The sequence below is a fragment of the Arachis stenosperma genome, chromosome 6 (assembly GCF_014773155.1).
Source record: "Arachis stenosperma cultivar V10309 chromosome 6, arast.V10309.gnm1.PFL2, whole genome shotgun sequence".
Lineage (NCBI taxonomy): Eukaryota > Viridiplantae > Streptophyta > Magnoliopsida > Fabales > Fabaceae > Arachis > Arachis stenosperma.
The window spans coordinates 9,582,002-9,599,733 of record NC_080382.1 but is presented as its reverse complement, the minus strand read 5'-3'; the positions used below and the strand labels follow the sequence as shown (position 1 = coordinate 9,599,733).

At 31.5% G+C, this 17,732-nt stretch overlaps 5 protein-coding genes across 5 annotated transcripts; 2 read left to right on the top strand and 3 right to left on the bottom strand.

Annotated features, from left to right (window-relative positions):
- Positions 1-218: 218 nt before the first annotated feature.
- LOC130933622 (uncharacterized) lies at positions 219-3,028 on the top strand. The gene is made up of 5 exons (XM_057863245.1): positions 219-368; positions 465-530; positions 1,181-1,269; positions 2,733-2,892; positions 3,005-3,028. Exons 1-5 carry the CDS (start codon positions 219-221, stop codon positions 3,026-3,028), a joined length of 489 nt encoding a protein of 162 aa, XP_057719228.1.
- Positions 3,029-3,173: 145 nt separating this feature from the next.
- Positions 3,174-4,208, top strand: LOC130936618 (protein ALP1-like). The gene is made up of 3 exons (XM_057866712.1): positions 3,174-3,246; positions 3,332-3,554; positions 3,638-4,208. The coding sequence occupies exons 1-3, from the start codon at positions 3,220-3,222 to the stop codon at positions 4,084-4,086; spliced, it is 699 nt and encodes a 232-aa protein (XP_057722695.1). The 5' UTR covers positions 3,174-3,219; the 3' UTR covers positions 4,087-4,208.
- A 6,592-nt stretch (positions 4,209-10,800) lies between these two features.
- On the bottom strand, positions 10,801-11,705 carry LOC130936768 (uncharacterized). The gene has a single exon (XM_057866921.1). It carries the CDS (start codon positions 11,629-11,631, stop codon positions 11,050-11,052), a length of 582 nt encoding a protein of 193 aa, XP_057722904.1. The 5' UTR covers positions 11,632-11,705; the 3' UTR covers positions 10,801-11,049.
- A 2,052-nt stretch (positions 11,706-13,757) lies between these two features.
- Positions 13,758-14,512, bottom strand: LOC130935401 (uncharacterized). The gene has a single exon (XM_057865132.1). It carries the CDS (start codon positions 14,445-14,447, stop codon positions 14,016-14,018), a length of 432 nt encoding a protein of 143 aa, XP_057721115.1. The 5' UTR covers positions 14,448-14,512; the 3' UTR covers positions 13,758-14,015.
- Positions 14,513-15,031: 519 nt separating this feature from the next.
- On the bottom strand, positions 15,032-16,140 carry LOC130935400 (universal stress protein A-like protein). The gene is made up of 4 exons (XM_057865131.1): positions 15,811-16,140; positions 15,596-15,708; positions 15,396-15,514; positions 15,032-15,309 (listed from the first exon to the last, which is right to left on the bottom strand). Exons 1-4 carry the CDS (start codon positions 15,983-15,985, stop codon positions 15,234-15,236), a joined length of 483 nt encoding a protein of 160 aa, XP_057721114.1. The 5' UTR covers positions 15,986-16,140; the 3' UTR covers positions 15,032-15,233.
- Between the last annotated feature and the right edge of the window lie 1,592 nt (positions 16,141-17,732).

The window sequence follows — 17,732 nt, the reverse complement described above, 5'->3', positions numbered from 1 at the left end:
AAACCCAAACCCTAGCAGAGCCCCAATTTCATCGAAACTAAAACCTAGCCGAGCTTCTTCCCCAAATTCATGGAGGCTCCACCAGTGTTAGCACCGTCTCGCCGCCGATTTGAGTTTGCACGACCACCCCTCACCTTATTCTAGAAGAAAATTCACTTCAATCCTTCGTTTGCGTTCGTGTTCCATCATCGCAGCTCACGTCGGTTCACCGCCACTGTATGCTTGCCGTCGTCGCTGCCGCGCCTCTAGCCGGATCCTCCGCGTCGCATGCTCGCGTTTGGTCTCTCTCTCCATCAGTCTCTTGCTTGGTGTCGAGTTCGCCGTCGACGAGGAAGCTTTGCCACCGTTTCTCCAGTGCTTCGCATACGGTTCTCTCTCTCCCTCTGTCTCTCTTTCACTTCGATCTCTCTCTCTTTCGATCTCTCTCTCTCTTGCCCTCTCTCACTTTCTTCTGTTGGTTGCAGGGGATACTAACTAAGAGCAAATTAGTTGCTATTGATGCTGGAAACAGGGGCTACCCTCTGAATAAGGTATGTAAGTTGATGATTACGATGTTTTTGATACCAAATTTATGATGATTTGATGATGACACTGATATGAGGTAGTTAACATCGTTGTTAAGTTTGCATAAGGTCACAAGTTGAAAAATTGTTTTCCACAGTGAGTGCTTTTAAGTTTGTGGTGTTTGAAATTTAAGGGGAGAAAATGAAGGTTAGATGGTGAATTGGTGATTGAGTTTTGGAGCACATAACCTAGTCATGTGTTTGCTGTTTTTCATTGTTTTTCAAGAACCAAAATTGCTTGCAATTCTTTTACTCTGCCAGATATTTGCAATTATGTCACTGAGACCTAAAAAAAGATAATTTTGTTTCATTACAATTTTGTTAGCTGAACTTGAATTTAATCAACTCAATTTAACTATTATGCTTTTGCATTCTTTTACTTGTGTTCTATTTAACTATGATGCTTTTGATTCTCTTTTGCTGATATCCTACAATCAAACTTCAAGCTGTTTTGGATTAGAATTGAAGTTCTCTAATTTGTATAAAGCATGTCTGCAGCATTCAATTTATTGGATATTACCTTTCATTAAAATTAAATGATGATATAGAATTTGCTGTTTGAATTTGCTACTAGTTCATAGATAGGTTCAATTTATTTCCTCTCTTTTGCTGAACAGATCTGCTACATATACTATCATCTACTCCTAGACATCCAAACCTCATTGAGCACACCAGTGAGAAAGCCAAGGAAGCTAAAGATATACAAGTGAGAAAACTAGTGGATTTGAATTTGTTAATGTTTCTTTCTTTGAATCTTACATAATATTTGTTATTTGTCCAAGTTACAGCATAGCTAAAAGAAGAAATATAATTATCAGGTAGTAGTAAGTAGTAACTTTTGGTGAATAGAGAGTTTGCACTTACTAAGTTAGTATTTTGTCTCATGTATCCTGTGTTCTTTATTTTAGTAAGTAGTAACTTTTGGTGAAAAAGAGGGTTGCAGATACTGTTTTAGACCTATTCCCATGTACCCAGTGCCTCTCTTCTTTTTACTAAGAAAACTCTAACCTGGTTTTACTAATCATATGTTTCCTTTGGGGTGTGACATATTTCAACATGAGTGTTGCCATTGCATTTTTCTCTTCATATTTGTACAATGTCCTTTATTGCCCATCCCTTCATAACAATACTACTCAGTATCATATTGATCTTGTCTCTGTCTGAAAACAAATTAAGACCTTAATTTTGATTCACTGGAGCAGTCAGCATACAATCTTTTTTAATAATTAATATATCTTTTTTTCCTTTATATATATAAGATAGAGTTATGTTAACATCTATTTCACTACTATAAAAATACAATGATCCTACCTAATCAAAGTAGAATCATATAGCCTTTATCTGAATTATCAGCAAATCTTGTATCTATATACTTAGTCGGCAGCATTTTGTTGTCATGCTCTACTGAAAAATAAAATAAAAAAGGATGTAAATCTGGACCATTATATCCTATGATATGGTTTGAATGCATTTATCCATATCATTGTGCCAAAAATTAGCTAAGAATAATACAACGAACAATACAAGAAGCTTGAAGAACATATTGTGAACCCAGTTATCTGTAATGAATGCAGTTATAATCTCTCTGCTCTCATTAGGTGGCAAATTTTTTTTTTAAGGCCAGAGAAAGTTAAGACCGGGTGTCCAAGAGGGGCATCACAATATATAGTGTCAATATTATAGTCTTATAGTTCCTTGATTGACCAAACTATCATTCACAAATTTTAAATCGTGGCCAACTACAACAACTGTATCTATTCTCTAACCACACAAACGTCAAAAGTTTGATTTATATTTCAATTGACTAGCGGGGGTTGACCAAATCACACTACCCCAAAGTTTTTCAACTTGTCCTATTCGCATTATCATAATTTATATTATTATTATTATTAGCATTATCTCTTTGTGTTTAACTACAAGAGTTGCTGGTACTTCTTCATTATTCACATAAATTGAGCATGGTTTTCTTATGTAGCTTGTGTGCACCATCCATTTGGACAAAATTAAACTTTGAAATAAAAAATTTATATATATCATATTCTTATATATATATAATCCTAAACTTGTCTTTTCTGGTTGTTTCCCACTGCATTGATATTGCTACCAGAAAGAAAAGAAAAGAAAAGTTATTTATATTCCTAAACTGGTCCTGCTTGATTTTTTTTGCAGAATGGATCCTAAACAGAAGATGAAAGTTATTGCCTGCTTGATTTTACATTTCGAATTAATGAATGACCTTATGGTTAAGTTGTTGATAATTTGCTATGTTTTGATTATATTGCAATTGAAGAAAAAGAAAAGAAAATGGAATGATAGTTATAGTAGGCAAGTAATAAGAGATGTTAGTGTGATAGGATTATTTATTTTAGTGATCTAGCATGTATAGAAAACACAAGAATGGATAGATGTGCCTTTCATGCATTGTGTAACATGCTTAAAAGGGATGGAAGGTTAGAACCAAGTAGGAATATGGGTGTTGAAGAAATGGTTGCCATGTTTTTACATATTATAGCACATGACGTCAAATTAGAGTAATAAAGAGACAATTTGTGAGATCTGAAGAAACAATTAGTAGGCGATTTAATGATGTATGCTTGCTATTTTGAGATGTCATAATCTCTTACTGAAGAAACCTCAACCATTTAGCCAGGATAAAATGGATGAACGATGGAAATGGTTCAAGGTAATTTATCTTGCTAATGTTATTAAATCTCATATGGTTGGTGTTCTTTAGGATTGAGTTAATTGATCTTTGTTTTGGATTTTAGGATTGCCTAGGAGCCTTAGATGGTACTCATATCAAAGTCAATGTCCTTGAGGCTGATAAGCCTAGATATCGAAACAGAAAAGGTGACATAACAACCAATGTGCTTGGAGTGGTTGCTCCCGATATGCAATTTATCTACGTACTGGCGGGTTGGGAGGGTTCAGCTGCGGATTCTAGGGTATTGCGAGATGCACTATTTCGCAATGGGTTTAGTGTTCCCCAAGGTATTTTATCGAGACTTTAATATGTTATCAAAGTAACCATTTGATCTTTCATTAATTTTGTTCAATTGTGTATGTCACACTAGGTCATTATTACTTATGTGATGCTGGATACATGAATTGTGAAGGATTTTTGGCACCTTATAGAGGACAAAAATATCATTTGAGTGAGTTTAATCCACATAATCAACCTAGTACGGCCCAAGAACTTTTTAATATGAAACACTCACAAGCTAGAAATGTCATTGAAAGGGCATTTGGAGTATTGAAAGCAAGATGGGGAATTTTAAGAGGAAGGTCATTTTATCCTATTAAAACTCAAGGAAGAATTATAACTGCATGTTGCCTTTTGCATAATCACATTAGAAGAGTGATGGTTGTGGATCCTATTGATGAGATAGTAGATCAAAATATGCTTGGAGTAGATGGGGGGACGATCTACCATATTGAGACGAGCGATGCTTGGGGTAGATGGAGGGATCAACTTGCACAAGAAATGTGGAACCAATGGAGGAGAAGACATCATACACGATAATTATGTTCATTTTTCTATGTATAAGGCTGTCTATTGTAACATTGATTTCATTTTATTGATGTGGTTGCGTTCTTGTACAAGAGTTGTGCATGTATGCTTATTAGTGCAAGTAATTTTTTACTTTTGAGACTTCTTTGTAACTTTTATTGGATAATAGTAATGCTTTTTTAGTAAATTTAATTGTGATAATGTTAATTTTAATTAAAGATATTTGTTATTAAGGGTATTTTAGTAAATTTAAAAAGATTAGAATCGATAATAATTTTAATTAAACCTATTTTTATTAAGGGCATTTTAGTAAATTTTTTATTAGAAGTATTTTTGTAAATTCAAAATGTAAAAAAGTAATAATTTTAATTAAACATATTGTATTAAGTGAAATTTTGGAATCAATAATAATTTAACTAAAGATATTGATATGGGATATTTTAGTAAATTTTAAAAAAAAATTAGAATAAAAAATAATTTTATTTAAATATATTTGATATTGGGAGTATTTAAGTAAATTTTTTAAAAAAATTAGAATCAATAATAATAGGAATATTAGGAATATGTTAGTAATAATTATTTAATAATAATTATTTGATATTAAGAATATTTTAATAATTTAAAAAAATTTAGAATCAATAATAATTTTAGTTAAACATATTTGATATTAGGGTATTTAAGTAAATTCTAAAAAAATAAAATCAAGAATAATTTTATTTGAACATATTTAGTATTAAGGGTATTTTAATAATTTAAAAAATTAGAATCAATAAACAATTTAGCTAAAATATTTGATATTAGGGGTATTTTAGTAAATTCTAAAAAAAATTAGAATTAATAATAATTTTAGCTAAACATATTTATTATTAGGGGTATTTTAGTAAATTTATTATTAGAGATATTTTGTAAATTAAAAAAAATCAATGTAAAAAAAATAATATTTAATTAGCTTTATATTTATTTTTTAGTCATTAATATTTTAATTTGAATGAATAAGGGTAATTTTGACATATTACATAATATGACCAAGAAATTTAAACTCAACCAAACAAAAATTTATTCATCCCTAGGATTATTACATAACATTCCAAAATATTAAATTTTATAAACAAACATAGGTATCTTATATTCCAAGTAATCTTATTCCTAGACATTATATTCCTAGGAATGACATTCCTAGTAATAAAATTTAATCTTTGAACCACACACACCCTAAATGTATATATGTTCAACTCTTGACGATGGCTAAATAATAGATAGATTACTAATATACAGGTGCACTTTCATTGCCTAATTTTCTCGGTCGTATGGTTTTCTAAAGTCTAAACATGTAGTGACACCAAATATGTAACGAACCAACCATTTAGAACTTGTCAAGAATTTCATTCTATAACTATATACAAACCTATGCAAAAATTAATTATAATTGAAATGTGAAACATTATTGTACTATATTCGGGGCCATACTTGTTGTTGGTGTATACTCAAGCACATCATACATCAGTAGTGGCGTGCATTTCCATTCGAGGACTGTTATGATGTCTTCCATGTAAGAATGTTTGTGCAAATTTGAAATTGGTATATTGCTATATGGTGTTTGTATAGAAGGATCCATGGATTTAATGCAAACGCTTACAACTGTATGTTAATAAGTTGCTTGCCACGCGCCATTCACAAGCTATCTTCCTCGCTCATAACTCATAACCGTCATATATTTAGGCACTGCTCCACATACAGTCTCAATTTTTTTTGTTGCAAACTAAAGAAGCAATATCCATGCATCTCGCAATATTAATAAGAGTTTTACTTTAGCCCACTCATTAAGATTACTAGTATGAAAATTTTATATCGAAAAATTAAAATTAATTTGTGTTTTACTATATTTGTAATTTTGTACTTGGATGAGTAACTTTAATACATGTCTTTAGAAAGACTTTAATAAAAAAAAACTGGACTAAAACGATGGACTTTTGTGGGGTGGGGGTGTTTGAGGTTCTAAAAATTACATAAATATTTTTAGTATTAAGATTAGATTTATTTAATCAAACTTTTTTTTTTCTTCTTTTGATTGCTTGTCTATTTTTTTTCGTCAAATTATATCTTAAATTACTAACACACACTCGTCTTCAGTGGCGGATCTAAAAATTTTATAAGAAGGGACCAAATTAAATATAAAATAAATTAAAATATAATAAAATAAAAAATCAATAAAATATAATTTATAGTATATAAGTCAAAATTAATAATTATATTATATAGAAATTGATATTTAACTACATATTTTAAGATTTTTGTATTTTTAAATTTGTTCTGTAATATTTTATATAACTAAAATTATCAATTTATCTTCTGAAATAAATTTTGAAGCATTCTCTTTTTCAATATATACAATTATATAATTTGCTAAAAATTTATCTTTTATCTTATTTTAAAGTCTTGTTTTAATAAATTTTATTATTTAAAAAGTCTATTTAATTATTGCTATTGTCATAGAAAGAATCAAAATAAAAAAAATTTTTATAGTTGTTACTTTTTTTACATTAATACAAACCTATATTTTTTAATAACTTTTTAATTATTTATATATTTATACATTTTTTATTTTTTCAACCTATTTGTTAATTGTTACTAATATATTATAATACACATTATAATTTATACATATTAAGTTACTAACATGTAAATTTTTTTAGTATATTAATATACTAAAATATATTTAATCTATAATATATATATTAATTATATAATAATAATAAACTAATAGTATTAATTTTTTTTACAAAAATGGGGGATCATGGCCACCTTAGGCCCCCTTAAATCCGCCGTTGCTCGTCCTTCTATGAATTTCATATATTGGCCAATACTACCGTGATAAAGGATATATTTTTTTAGCTGCTGAAGAGAAGAGACGTGGAGAAGCAAACTACTGAACATGTGTTATTTTGTTCTCTAAAGACGACACATCGTGATTGGAATCAAAGACTGCAGACTGTAACGCATGAAAAAAAATTAATCAGGTAAGTATAATTTTATGTTAATGATTATGATTATATTTTCGGACTTTTTTATTGCCTAGTAACAATTTTTGTTATGTTATAGTGTGAGCTATTGTGTTGTGGGTATTTGATTTTTAATTTTATTCATTAGACATAGTATGGATCGAAATTGTTTTTTTGTTGCTGAAGGTAGGAAAAAATATTAGCTATTGTACATTTGATTAGTGTATATTATTAAATAGATTATCTAATAAAAATTGTCAATTTTTGGGATTTTGAATATTTTTTTACAAATAAAAATTAATTTATTTTAGTTTTATAGTAAGTAAATTGGTTAGAGTTTTATTTCACAACTCTATTCTTTTTTAATCATTCAATAATATGGTTAAATATTTTTTATTCGTATTTTATTATTTTGTTAATCATGTTATTCTTAATTTATTGGTTTTCATTTTATTGCCATTTAGAATATACAAAATAATAGAAATGTTTATTTTTTGTATTTATATATTTTTATTTTATGTTGTCGTATTATACCTTGGAGTACGATAGATATATGAGACAGAAATAAGTAACAAAAATTCATATTGTAAGACAAAATAAATAAATAAAATATATTAATATAGGTTTAAGACTTAAGATGATGAGTATTTGATTTTTTTTCAAAAAAATAGTTTATAAATTTAAAATTTGTGAATATTAATTGAAAATTGATATAAAATTTAGTATAAATTAAATTATTTGAAAATAAGAACTATAAAAAAATTAAATTTGATATTAATATTATTATTTTATTTTTTATTTTTTTATTTTCCGATACTTGCTTAAGCAACTAGTAAACTAACCATTAGACCAACCCAATTTGATTTTATTCTTATTATTGTTATTGTTGTTGTTATTTATATTTTGGATGAGCTATTATTGTTGTTTTCTAACTGAGATTTTTTTTTTTTTGGTTTCCCACGGTATCCCCCAACCCGGCAGGTCAAGGACTAATCCGTCGCGGTACTGAGCTCCATTTAAGGGTTTGCCGCTGGCCAATGGATTGCTGCATGCACAAGGCGGGATTCGAACCCCCGACACTTGCTTAAGCGGACTAGTGAGCTAACCACTAGACCAACCCAACTTGGTTCTAACTGAAATTTATTATCATGATAAGTTCCACAAAATTTGAAGTCATAGCAAAAAAAATCAGCCCAATTCTACTTAATCAAAAATGTATCTCTGAAACAAAAAAAATCGAATTGATTAATGATCACATTAATCATTGTGTAAATAACCATTATCATGACACTTCTCACTAAATATTGTCGTCTAACACCATTACCAAACCTAAATATTGTTGTCTGCATATGATTATTCGAACCAGAAAATATTATCAACGGTCTCCAATATTTATTTTTTTGTAGATCGAATCAAAAGCAAGAACATTTCTAAAGTATTGGTAATCAACCCTACTGCCACCGTCAGCCCAGAACATATTCGCTAACATATTATCCTTAGTAATATTATACCTTACCATAAAAATATGGTTCAGCCAAAGAAGATCTAGCTTTCTTCAAAAAAGTTACATGTGGTCGTGGAATCTCCCTACTTTTCAATCACCATAATTATGCTATCTCCAAAAAGAGATTATGTCCATATAAAAACCTTAGTCGTCTCTTCCAAATTGATCGCTTACTTGTCTCCAGATACAAACTCCCCTACACTCTTCTCCTTATTTTTACCGCCGACATTACCAGCATTCTTACTGTATTTCTCATTCGAACACTCTCTCCCACTCTCTCCTCCGCTCATAATTTTTTTCTCTGATTATATGAGATAAACTATAGTCTTATTGATACTACTGTTTACACATAGTAGTAGTAGTTGTTGTTGTTGTTAAACGGAGCTAAACCCAAAAAGAGAGAAGAATTAGAATATTATAGTTTTTGGGGTATAGACACTCTATTTTGGTCATCAACAAAGAGATATCCTAAATCAATAAGTGATGTCTAAGAATTAAGTACATGTGTCTAGTTTAAACTATTCTTGACTAACTCATTTTTGTCTATCCAAATCTATTTATGTGGCAAAAAAGCCCAACTACAAAAAATATTATTGGATCCAAAATAAAAAAGTCCAAAAATTATACTTACCTAATTAATTTGTCTTCGTGGGTCCTTTCAGTCAGTACTTGCCGTCCTTCGAAGAATAAAATAACACATGTGTTTTTTTTTTTTTTTTGGTCGGTGGATTGGACAACCCCAGGGGGGAGAAGTGCCACTAGAGCCAAGGCTCATTGGCAAATAACACATGTTCAACAGCCTATTTTTTCATGTTTCTTCGGCAAGTAAAAAAAAAAAAAAAAAAAATGTTTTTTCACTACTGTAGTACTCTCTTTGCTGTCGAATCAGCTTAATGATGTTATCAATTATAATTAGGATTTTTTTTTGTTTTGTCATACAAATACATTCACCCATCCCTGCTCACACACACTAACTTAATCACCACTGCTAGAATTCGAATCTGTGTGACTTTAGTTTGAAACAAATAATTTGTCACTACATCACATGCCTCAGCCACGTTATAACTTGTAACTAGGATTCGAATCCGATATATTTGCTAGCAAGACATACTTTGTTGCCACTAGATCAGGCCTGGCAATGTGATTGTCTATTTTCTTGTCAGGAGTCTTTTTTTTTTTTCTTTACGGTCGTGAAACTCATAATGGATTGTTTTGTTAGATTTTTTTAGCATAGCTCATACGGCCCACTCTGTCTGGGTATAATTAACTAATTAGTAGCAACCAAAAATACAAAAAAATGTAGCTCGTCTCCAAAATAAACCCCATCAGCCAGTCCCATACCACAAAAAAGAAAAAAAAAAAAAACACTAGATCGGTGCCGCGGTGCGTATTCCTACTCAACAATTTTCAGTGGAGGTAGGTTGTGCTTCATGAGCCTATATACTATAGAAGGTATAAAATAGACTCACTAACTTTGACAACGGTTTACCGTTGATCTACTCTATCCAAATCCAAACAAGCCTAGGATCAATGGTTCAGTTTATTTAATTCGGCTCACAATTTTTTTTGTTTCTCACAGTATTCCTTAATTCGACAGGTCAAAGACTAATCTGTTGTAAATATGAATTTCATTTAAGGATCTCACCAATTAGTTACTTCATACACAAGACGAGATTCGAATTCCGACACTTACTTAAGCGAACGAGTGAGTTGACCACTCGACCAACCTAAATTAATTATTTGGCTCACAATTTTATTAAGCCAATTTATTGAGCTTATAACTAGTGGAATTTGAGATTTCACTCGCTTCCAGCTTTATTTGTAAGAAATAAAATTTGATCTAAATAATGATTTATGAAAATTTTAAAAGGATGAGTTTAACTAATAATATATATCTTAAAATAAAATATTGTCAATTGAATTTTTTTAATAAAAAACATATAAAAACCTTCTCTGAACAAAACTTGTTATCACGACTGAAAAGTATTTTGTGGTCACCTTTATGTAAGCATTTCACGTCTTTCTGAATTATGCTTTTTCCCCCTATATGCATGCTTTATTCTTGTGTAATTTACAACCAAAAACATAAAAGAGTCATAAATAATAAGAAAACAAAGGGGGCAATGCTCTAATTTTCCCAATCTCTTGGTTTGGCTTAATTGAACGACATACAATAACATGAAAAAGAGGAAAAGATAGATCGATTTTGCTATATTCTTGTTTCATTATGCAGTTCTAGGCGAGTTAACATGAAACTTAAACAAACAACAAAAGGATGCACATTACATACATACTGGTTAAAAAAATGTAATCTGTGCAGTAATTGCCACTTAATTAAATGCGATGACTCACGTACACTTATTTTTATGTAAAATTAATAATTAAAAATTATTAAATAACATATTAAATCATATAATAATTCTTAATTATAAATTTTACATAAATAATAAATACACGTAAATTTTCACCTAATTAAAAACTTTTAATGAAGAACCAATGAGAGAGTTTTGTCTTAATCTTGTTCTTCTCCTTAATGGTGTCCAAGCTAGGCTTCCATCCTTTCCCGGACATTTGCCTACTCAGATAATATTCCGGCCTCTCTTCAATGATTTCTGGCACTTGTTGTTCAATATTATTTCCCGCCATGTTTTCCTCCTTTCTCTGCAACATTTCATTGTTCCGCCAAAGCCTTGCGATCCAAGGAAGAAGCCTTGGAGAACACACCGCAAGATCGTTGTACTTGCAATGAAGTGTGGCAGAATAATTAACCATCATCACAATGCGGCGGCACTCTTCGCCGCTCAGTCCCACCGCCTTCCCTCGCTTCACCGGAAGCATGACGTACATTTTTCTCATCTCTAACTTCTTGTCAGCAGGCAATGGAGTTGGCCTTCTCTCCTTCATGGCGGAGTCCAACTCCACCACCACCTGTTGCGGATGCTCTAACATGAGCTCCGCCGCCGTTAACGGCTCGTCGAATTCTTGAACGGATCCATCGCAGAACACAATTTTGCCCCTTACATGTGAGGCGCCAAATGAGACGTGGTTTCCCATTGTTATTATTATTATTATTATTATTATGCTTAGTGAGATGAGATAATAGCTACTAGGAATAGGAATAGAAATAGAATGAGAAATGAGAAGACTATAGTTTTAATTTAAAGTGAGATAGAATGTGAATTTAGTTATGTACGTAACTAGATGTAGATATACTGATGGTGTTGGTTAAACGGCTCCATCTTGTGACGGATATTAAATGGTGGAATTGGTAGTTTCATTTTCTTTGTTTGGGTCGTTGGCTTTCTAAGCTGAGTTACAAGTACATAATTACTTATTCACCATTTTTGACTTCAAAATTGGGCTGTTCCCCATATTTATTTATTAAATATTTTTTTTTTTGTTTGAAGAATAATGATTTTGGTAATTTTTTTATTTAGAGATTGTGAGTTGATGTATATAGGATGAGGTGGTGATGGTGGCCCATTTGTGTGTTCTTAATCTCTCCAATTACCTAACAGGAGATGAATTTAAGGGGAAAAAGGAACCGTTCAACTACAACTAAGTTAACTAATTTTATTATATTATTATTGGTGGTGTGTGATGCACTATATTTTGAGCTATTCCATTTATTTCAATATAATAATAATTTTGTGTGTGTATTTATTGTTAATACTAAAAATACATTTAGAGTTCTTCTCAGTAGAATATTGTTTTCAAGTGTAATATAATGATATTTAAATATAAAGGATTAGTTTAAGTAAAATTAGTTTGTCGCAGATCAAGATTTAATTAAGTTGACAACTTTAATTTGTATAAGGAATCTGTACTTATATAATGCAAGACACTCTAATTAAAATTAAAGCAATATTTAAAACCCTTAGAATGGAATAATACTTCATTTTAAAAATAGGAACAGAAATATTGCTAAAAATTATTGTCAAGTGCCCTTTAGACAAAATAGAGAGTGTTGAGAAAGGATGGAGGGTCAAAGATGAAGTGTATTAAATCTACTTGTTAGGTTTGCAAACCTAACTTTAATGTGTGACATATTAGCAGGATGTATATCGATGGTGGAAAATAAAATTTGCAACTTAAGAAGAATGATAGCAACCATTGCAAAATGCAAATGACGGTCAGTCGGTCATATACCACAGCAATATGAAATGTATTATTATATAAAAAAACTGCAATAACATTTTTTCTGCTTTTGGGCCCTACTTCTCTTTCTTTCCTTACAAATTTTTTTTCGGTTGGAACTGATAGAAGCCCAACTGAAGTGGGAGAAAATAAGAAAGAACCCTATATCAGAGATTTTTTTTCGACTTTATCAGAGAGATTTTCTCACGGTTTTAGCATCATTTTGGGCTGTTGGGGAATAAAATAGTGTTCGGCCCCACTACTATCTTTTGATCTGTAAATAAAAAATATTATTAGCATAATAAAAATTAATTATTATATATTTGTATATAAATATATTTATTATTCACATATTTTTAAGTTTTAACATTTTTTTCATATTTTAATATATAATTAATTTAACCATTGGTTTGTAGCGTTCATTCTTGATGTACGTTTTTTAATTTTTTTTTTCTAATTTTCATCGATAATTGTTTTTGTTTTAGAAATTTTCAATTGCTTGATTTTTGTAAGAACGAATGTGAAATTTCTCGTAGTTAGTGTTTTTGAATTTTTTTTTTTTTTTATGATTATTGTCAAAACTATTCTAAAACTGAGCTTGGTTTTGCTGTTTATTGTTTTGCTCGTTGTATAAAATTGAGTTAAAAATTATGATTCACAAATTGAAAGTGTTAAAATTGAATATTAGTTGTATGTAATGGCTAATGGTCATTGCCTTTTACTCAGACCAAAGAAGATATACAAAGATCTAGATGATGGACAGTAACGCCTTTTGCTTGAGTTGGAATTTGTTCAATGACTTGCTAATCCCACGCTCTGACTGTTTTGTGATGGAAGAAGAAATTTGAGGCGAAAAATGGGAAAGAGAAAAAAAGGGTAATTAAATCATTTTGTTTAATTTATTTTCTGTATTTATCTCAATTCAATTCTATATACTTTGCACCAAACACAATACAATAAATTTATTTTGGTCTTTGTCTCTTAATTTTTATATCTTTCAATTTATGTCTCAGTAGTCCTAGTGTCTCCTCCAAATGCAGAAATAGATTGAAAATAGGAACAAGGGTATTATTCTTAAATTTGAGGGAAGTAGTTGCCATTCTAGAAGCTTTTGCTTTTGACTAGCATCTGTAGCTTTGATCTGTGTCAATGAATGATTACATAATGTTTAAGGGTATATTCCGAAAAGAAAATGTATAATTGAGGTGATTCTAGAAGTGATTAACTAACAAGAGGAGTAGTGAGTCTAACGTACTACTCCATCAAATAAATAAGAGAAAGTATACTCTATATTTTACTGCTTAAGGGTAGTTAGATTCTCTAGAAGATTCCAGAATAGGGTCCAGAACAGGATTCCATCTTCTTTTCCCTTGGTACCCTAACCCCACACCCACACCCACACCCACAGGGGTAATTTTGTCTTCTCCGTGTTCCATCTTGAGACTCTTGTGGTTCTTGATATGAGTTTTGGCGATCTCCGATGGGGAAGCCTTTGAGTGCACCCTACTCGCCGGAACCAGCAGGTAAAGTTTTCCCGGTAGGAGCTCCTCGTCGGCCCCCAAGGGCGAGATCCGTCGCGTTCTTTGGAGTACGTCTGCGGGAGTGATGACGTGGCCGATTTGCTCGATCATAAGCTCCCCGGAGTTGAGTGGCAGCTTGATCCGGTGAACATTCCCGCTTGTGTCCACCATCATGGCCGTCGTCTTACTAGAGGTACAATAACAATTCCCCATGTTTATATGATTTTGATTATTAATTAAACCTAATGGTATATATAGGTGTTGATAGGGAACAGGAGTTAGTTACAAGTTGATGAGGGTGTTATATGAGTGTAAGAAGAGTGTGTGGGTTGGGTCAAGCATGGCCATTAACCACTTGATTTTGGAATGACGTGGAGTCAGGACAACTTTTGGATTAGTGCAAAAGACGCGCACACTTTATTCTTGTATTATTCTCCTTTATTTTATTTGTAACTTGCACTACTAACCTTTATGCAACAGATTTAGTTTAGTTTATGGGCCAATCATATCACAAATTGGTTGCTTTTAAATACTCAAGAAATGGTGCAGCTGAGAGGTGAGTGCATGGTATCTTTCCTACTTTTGAGTGATTGATTGATGGATTCCAATTCCCAACATATACCCAACTGTCACAACCACAAAACACGCAATCCGGTCATCCAAACCTTTTCATTTCAATTTTGATTCCACATATTCACTGCGCTTCACATTTTGTTACCTTAATTACCCTCTGATTTTTTCACTATATCTATTGGACTTTCTAGCTTGTGATTGAGGATGTAAACAGCAACTTGGAATAATCCGAATCAATAACAACTAGTATTTCTTAACATGAAATTAAGCATAAGTATCATAAAATGAAATAAACATTCTCCCCAACCATCTTTTCCCCCTATGCTTTAGATATATGTACATATACACACAAAAAAATCCATTCTTCTTGATGCTAGATAGTTATAGTTGTAGGTATGCCCTGGAACCTGCTTCCAAATATGAGAATCAAGGATGCTTAACAATTACAACAGGACACTTGGCATGCTTAGCACAATGATCACTAACGCTTCCAAGGAGTGCCCTGCAACAAGTTTACCCAATACTCTTCTTATTCATAAATTATAAATTTATAATCATAATCACATCTTTTATATATCCAAATTATACCTCTTAAAGAATCCATAACTATGGGTTCCCATGACCAAGGTATCAGCCTCAAGTTTCTTCACAGCACTGCATATCACATTCTTGGCATCTCCACTACCAATTACTCTCTCCATACTCATCTGCATACCAAACCCATCATTGGTATAAAGTTCAAGAACAAAATACAAAACAAAAGGGTACATGCAAGAACGCCTACATACATTCGTAGTGTTCAATTTTCTGCAAATATCCCCAGCTCTTTCCATTACCGAGTTAGCCAAATCCTTCCCATACTTTTCCATAGTTGAAACAACATCACTTGAAAATATGTACCCTGTTAAAAAAAGGTCAGAGAGTTTTTCCAAATTTATAGTAATTATTTATTTAATTCTAACTAAAAAACTAAAGTGGGAAGAAACTAATTAAGCAAGAAAACCTGCAGCATCTAAGGGGTAAACAGAAGGGGGTGGCTTGACATAGAGGAGGACAAGTTTAACGTTGTCGACGTTGTCAGAAACAAGGTTGCTTAGACACCATGACAGCGCATACATACTCTCTTGGCTCTCATCCACAGCTACCATAATCTTCCTCTCTCTTTTCTCCATTTCCATTCCTCTATTCACTCTTCACTACCAGTGTTTGTTTTGGCCTTAGAATGTAGATAATGCTGAACCAAATGGGATTGGATTATGTATATATAGAACTTAGAACCTTGTGTTATTTCCGGATTTAATTTCTTCGTAGTAGTTAGAAATTAATACTATGTCAGTTGTCAATCAACGTCGCATGGACTAATTAGCTTCTTGAAAAAAGTGGAACTTAGAATGTAATTCTAGACTTTTGGTTACTACTTACATTTGTGATTAAAATATTTAAATTTATTTTAAAATATCTCTAAGTATGAGCTTAATAACATATTGACTTAGTCTTTGGCTTGCGAAACCAAATATCTAACGATGCTACGCCAAGTTATAATTTTGTTATGTTGCACAAAAGATCAACAAGGAAACAACCGTGTCATGTTCAGAATCCAAGTGAGGGAAAGCCCTATATATGTTTTTATTATACTAGGACTAGGATTGAAGAAGAACCAAACAAATTAGAGTATAGAAAATTAAGTATTTTAATTTAGTGGGAAATTCGATACAAATAAAAGTAGAGTGGAGTTTACTATGATTAAGCTAAAGGTCAATGTCCAGTGTGTGCTGTTTACATCTCAGGCAATTGAATTGGATGTGGCTGTCTATTTCATATCCATAATCCATTGAATGAGTGGTTAGAATCGAAACTCCAAGGCATAAACTACCTCCCACAATAACGTAGCTTAAGGGATCATTAAAAAGCAGACAGAAAACTAATGTATAGAATGACACATATCTACTTGATCTTTAGGTAGGGACACAATAATATCATCGTTATTTTATTATAATTATAATTATAATAGTTATTTGACTCGGGTTAATTTCTTACTTTGTAAAGTAGATTCATAATTTGAAGTATCTCAATCAGACAAACTAGCTAACTGCATGTGTACATGTTGCGTTTTCTCCACAATTTCAAATATTACGTGTCAAGCCCTTATATATACTTGCGAATTGTTCGTTTGTGTGAAATCTATTGAAGAGATTAGAGATCCGTTAGTATTTAAAACACGTAACTAGTTATTTGACATAATAAAGAGAATAATTTTGTGAACATAATTGAGTCAATTTAGCACATAAAGAATTGTGTATAGTGTAAAACTTTAGTCGATAGAAGCATTGTAGCAATGTAGCATGTGTATAGGTATAGACATGCCTCTCAAGGGCCAGAAAAATATCACATTATTGCCCTCATCACTTACGGTTGATGGGTGAAATTGTAACTACCACTTAATCCAAGCAACCTGGGAGATTATATGGGAACTGTGTGACTTGTGACTCTTCAATCTCCTCTTGGAAGAGCTATCAGCTATGCATATGCCCTATGTGCTTTCCTTTTCTTCTCAAGACATTCTTTATCAACTGGACAGACATTTTCATTGTTCTTTTCTTCATAGTCAACGACATCTTCATTGTATAGAGCTGCATTATTTTTCTTGGGTCATAACTCATCAATTGGTGGTAAGCTTAATAGAGGTCTAAAAATTAAACTTAATGAAACCTAAGCCCATGTTTAGGTGCCTCTAACTTTGGAAGTGATCAAACCCAACAACGGCCCAGATAGAAATAAACCTACCTAACTATGATATTGGCCCATCCCTTTTCCCCTTTGGGAATAAAAACATATTATCATCATCATAATTTATTATTATTTTCCCTTTTTTTTTAAATTTGGATCCTCCAAATTGTAATTTTTATTTTAGAAGGTAAAGTGTAA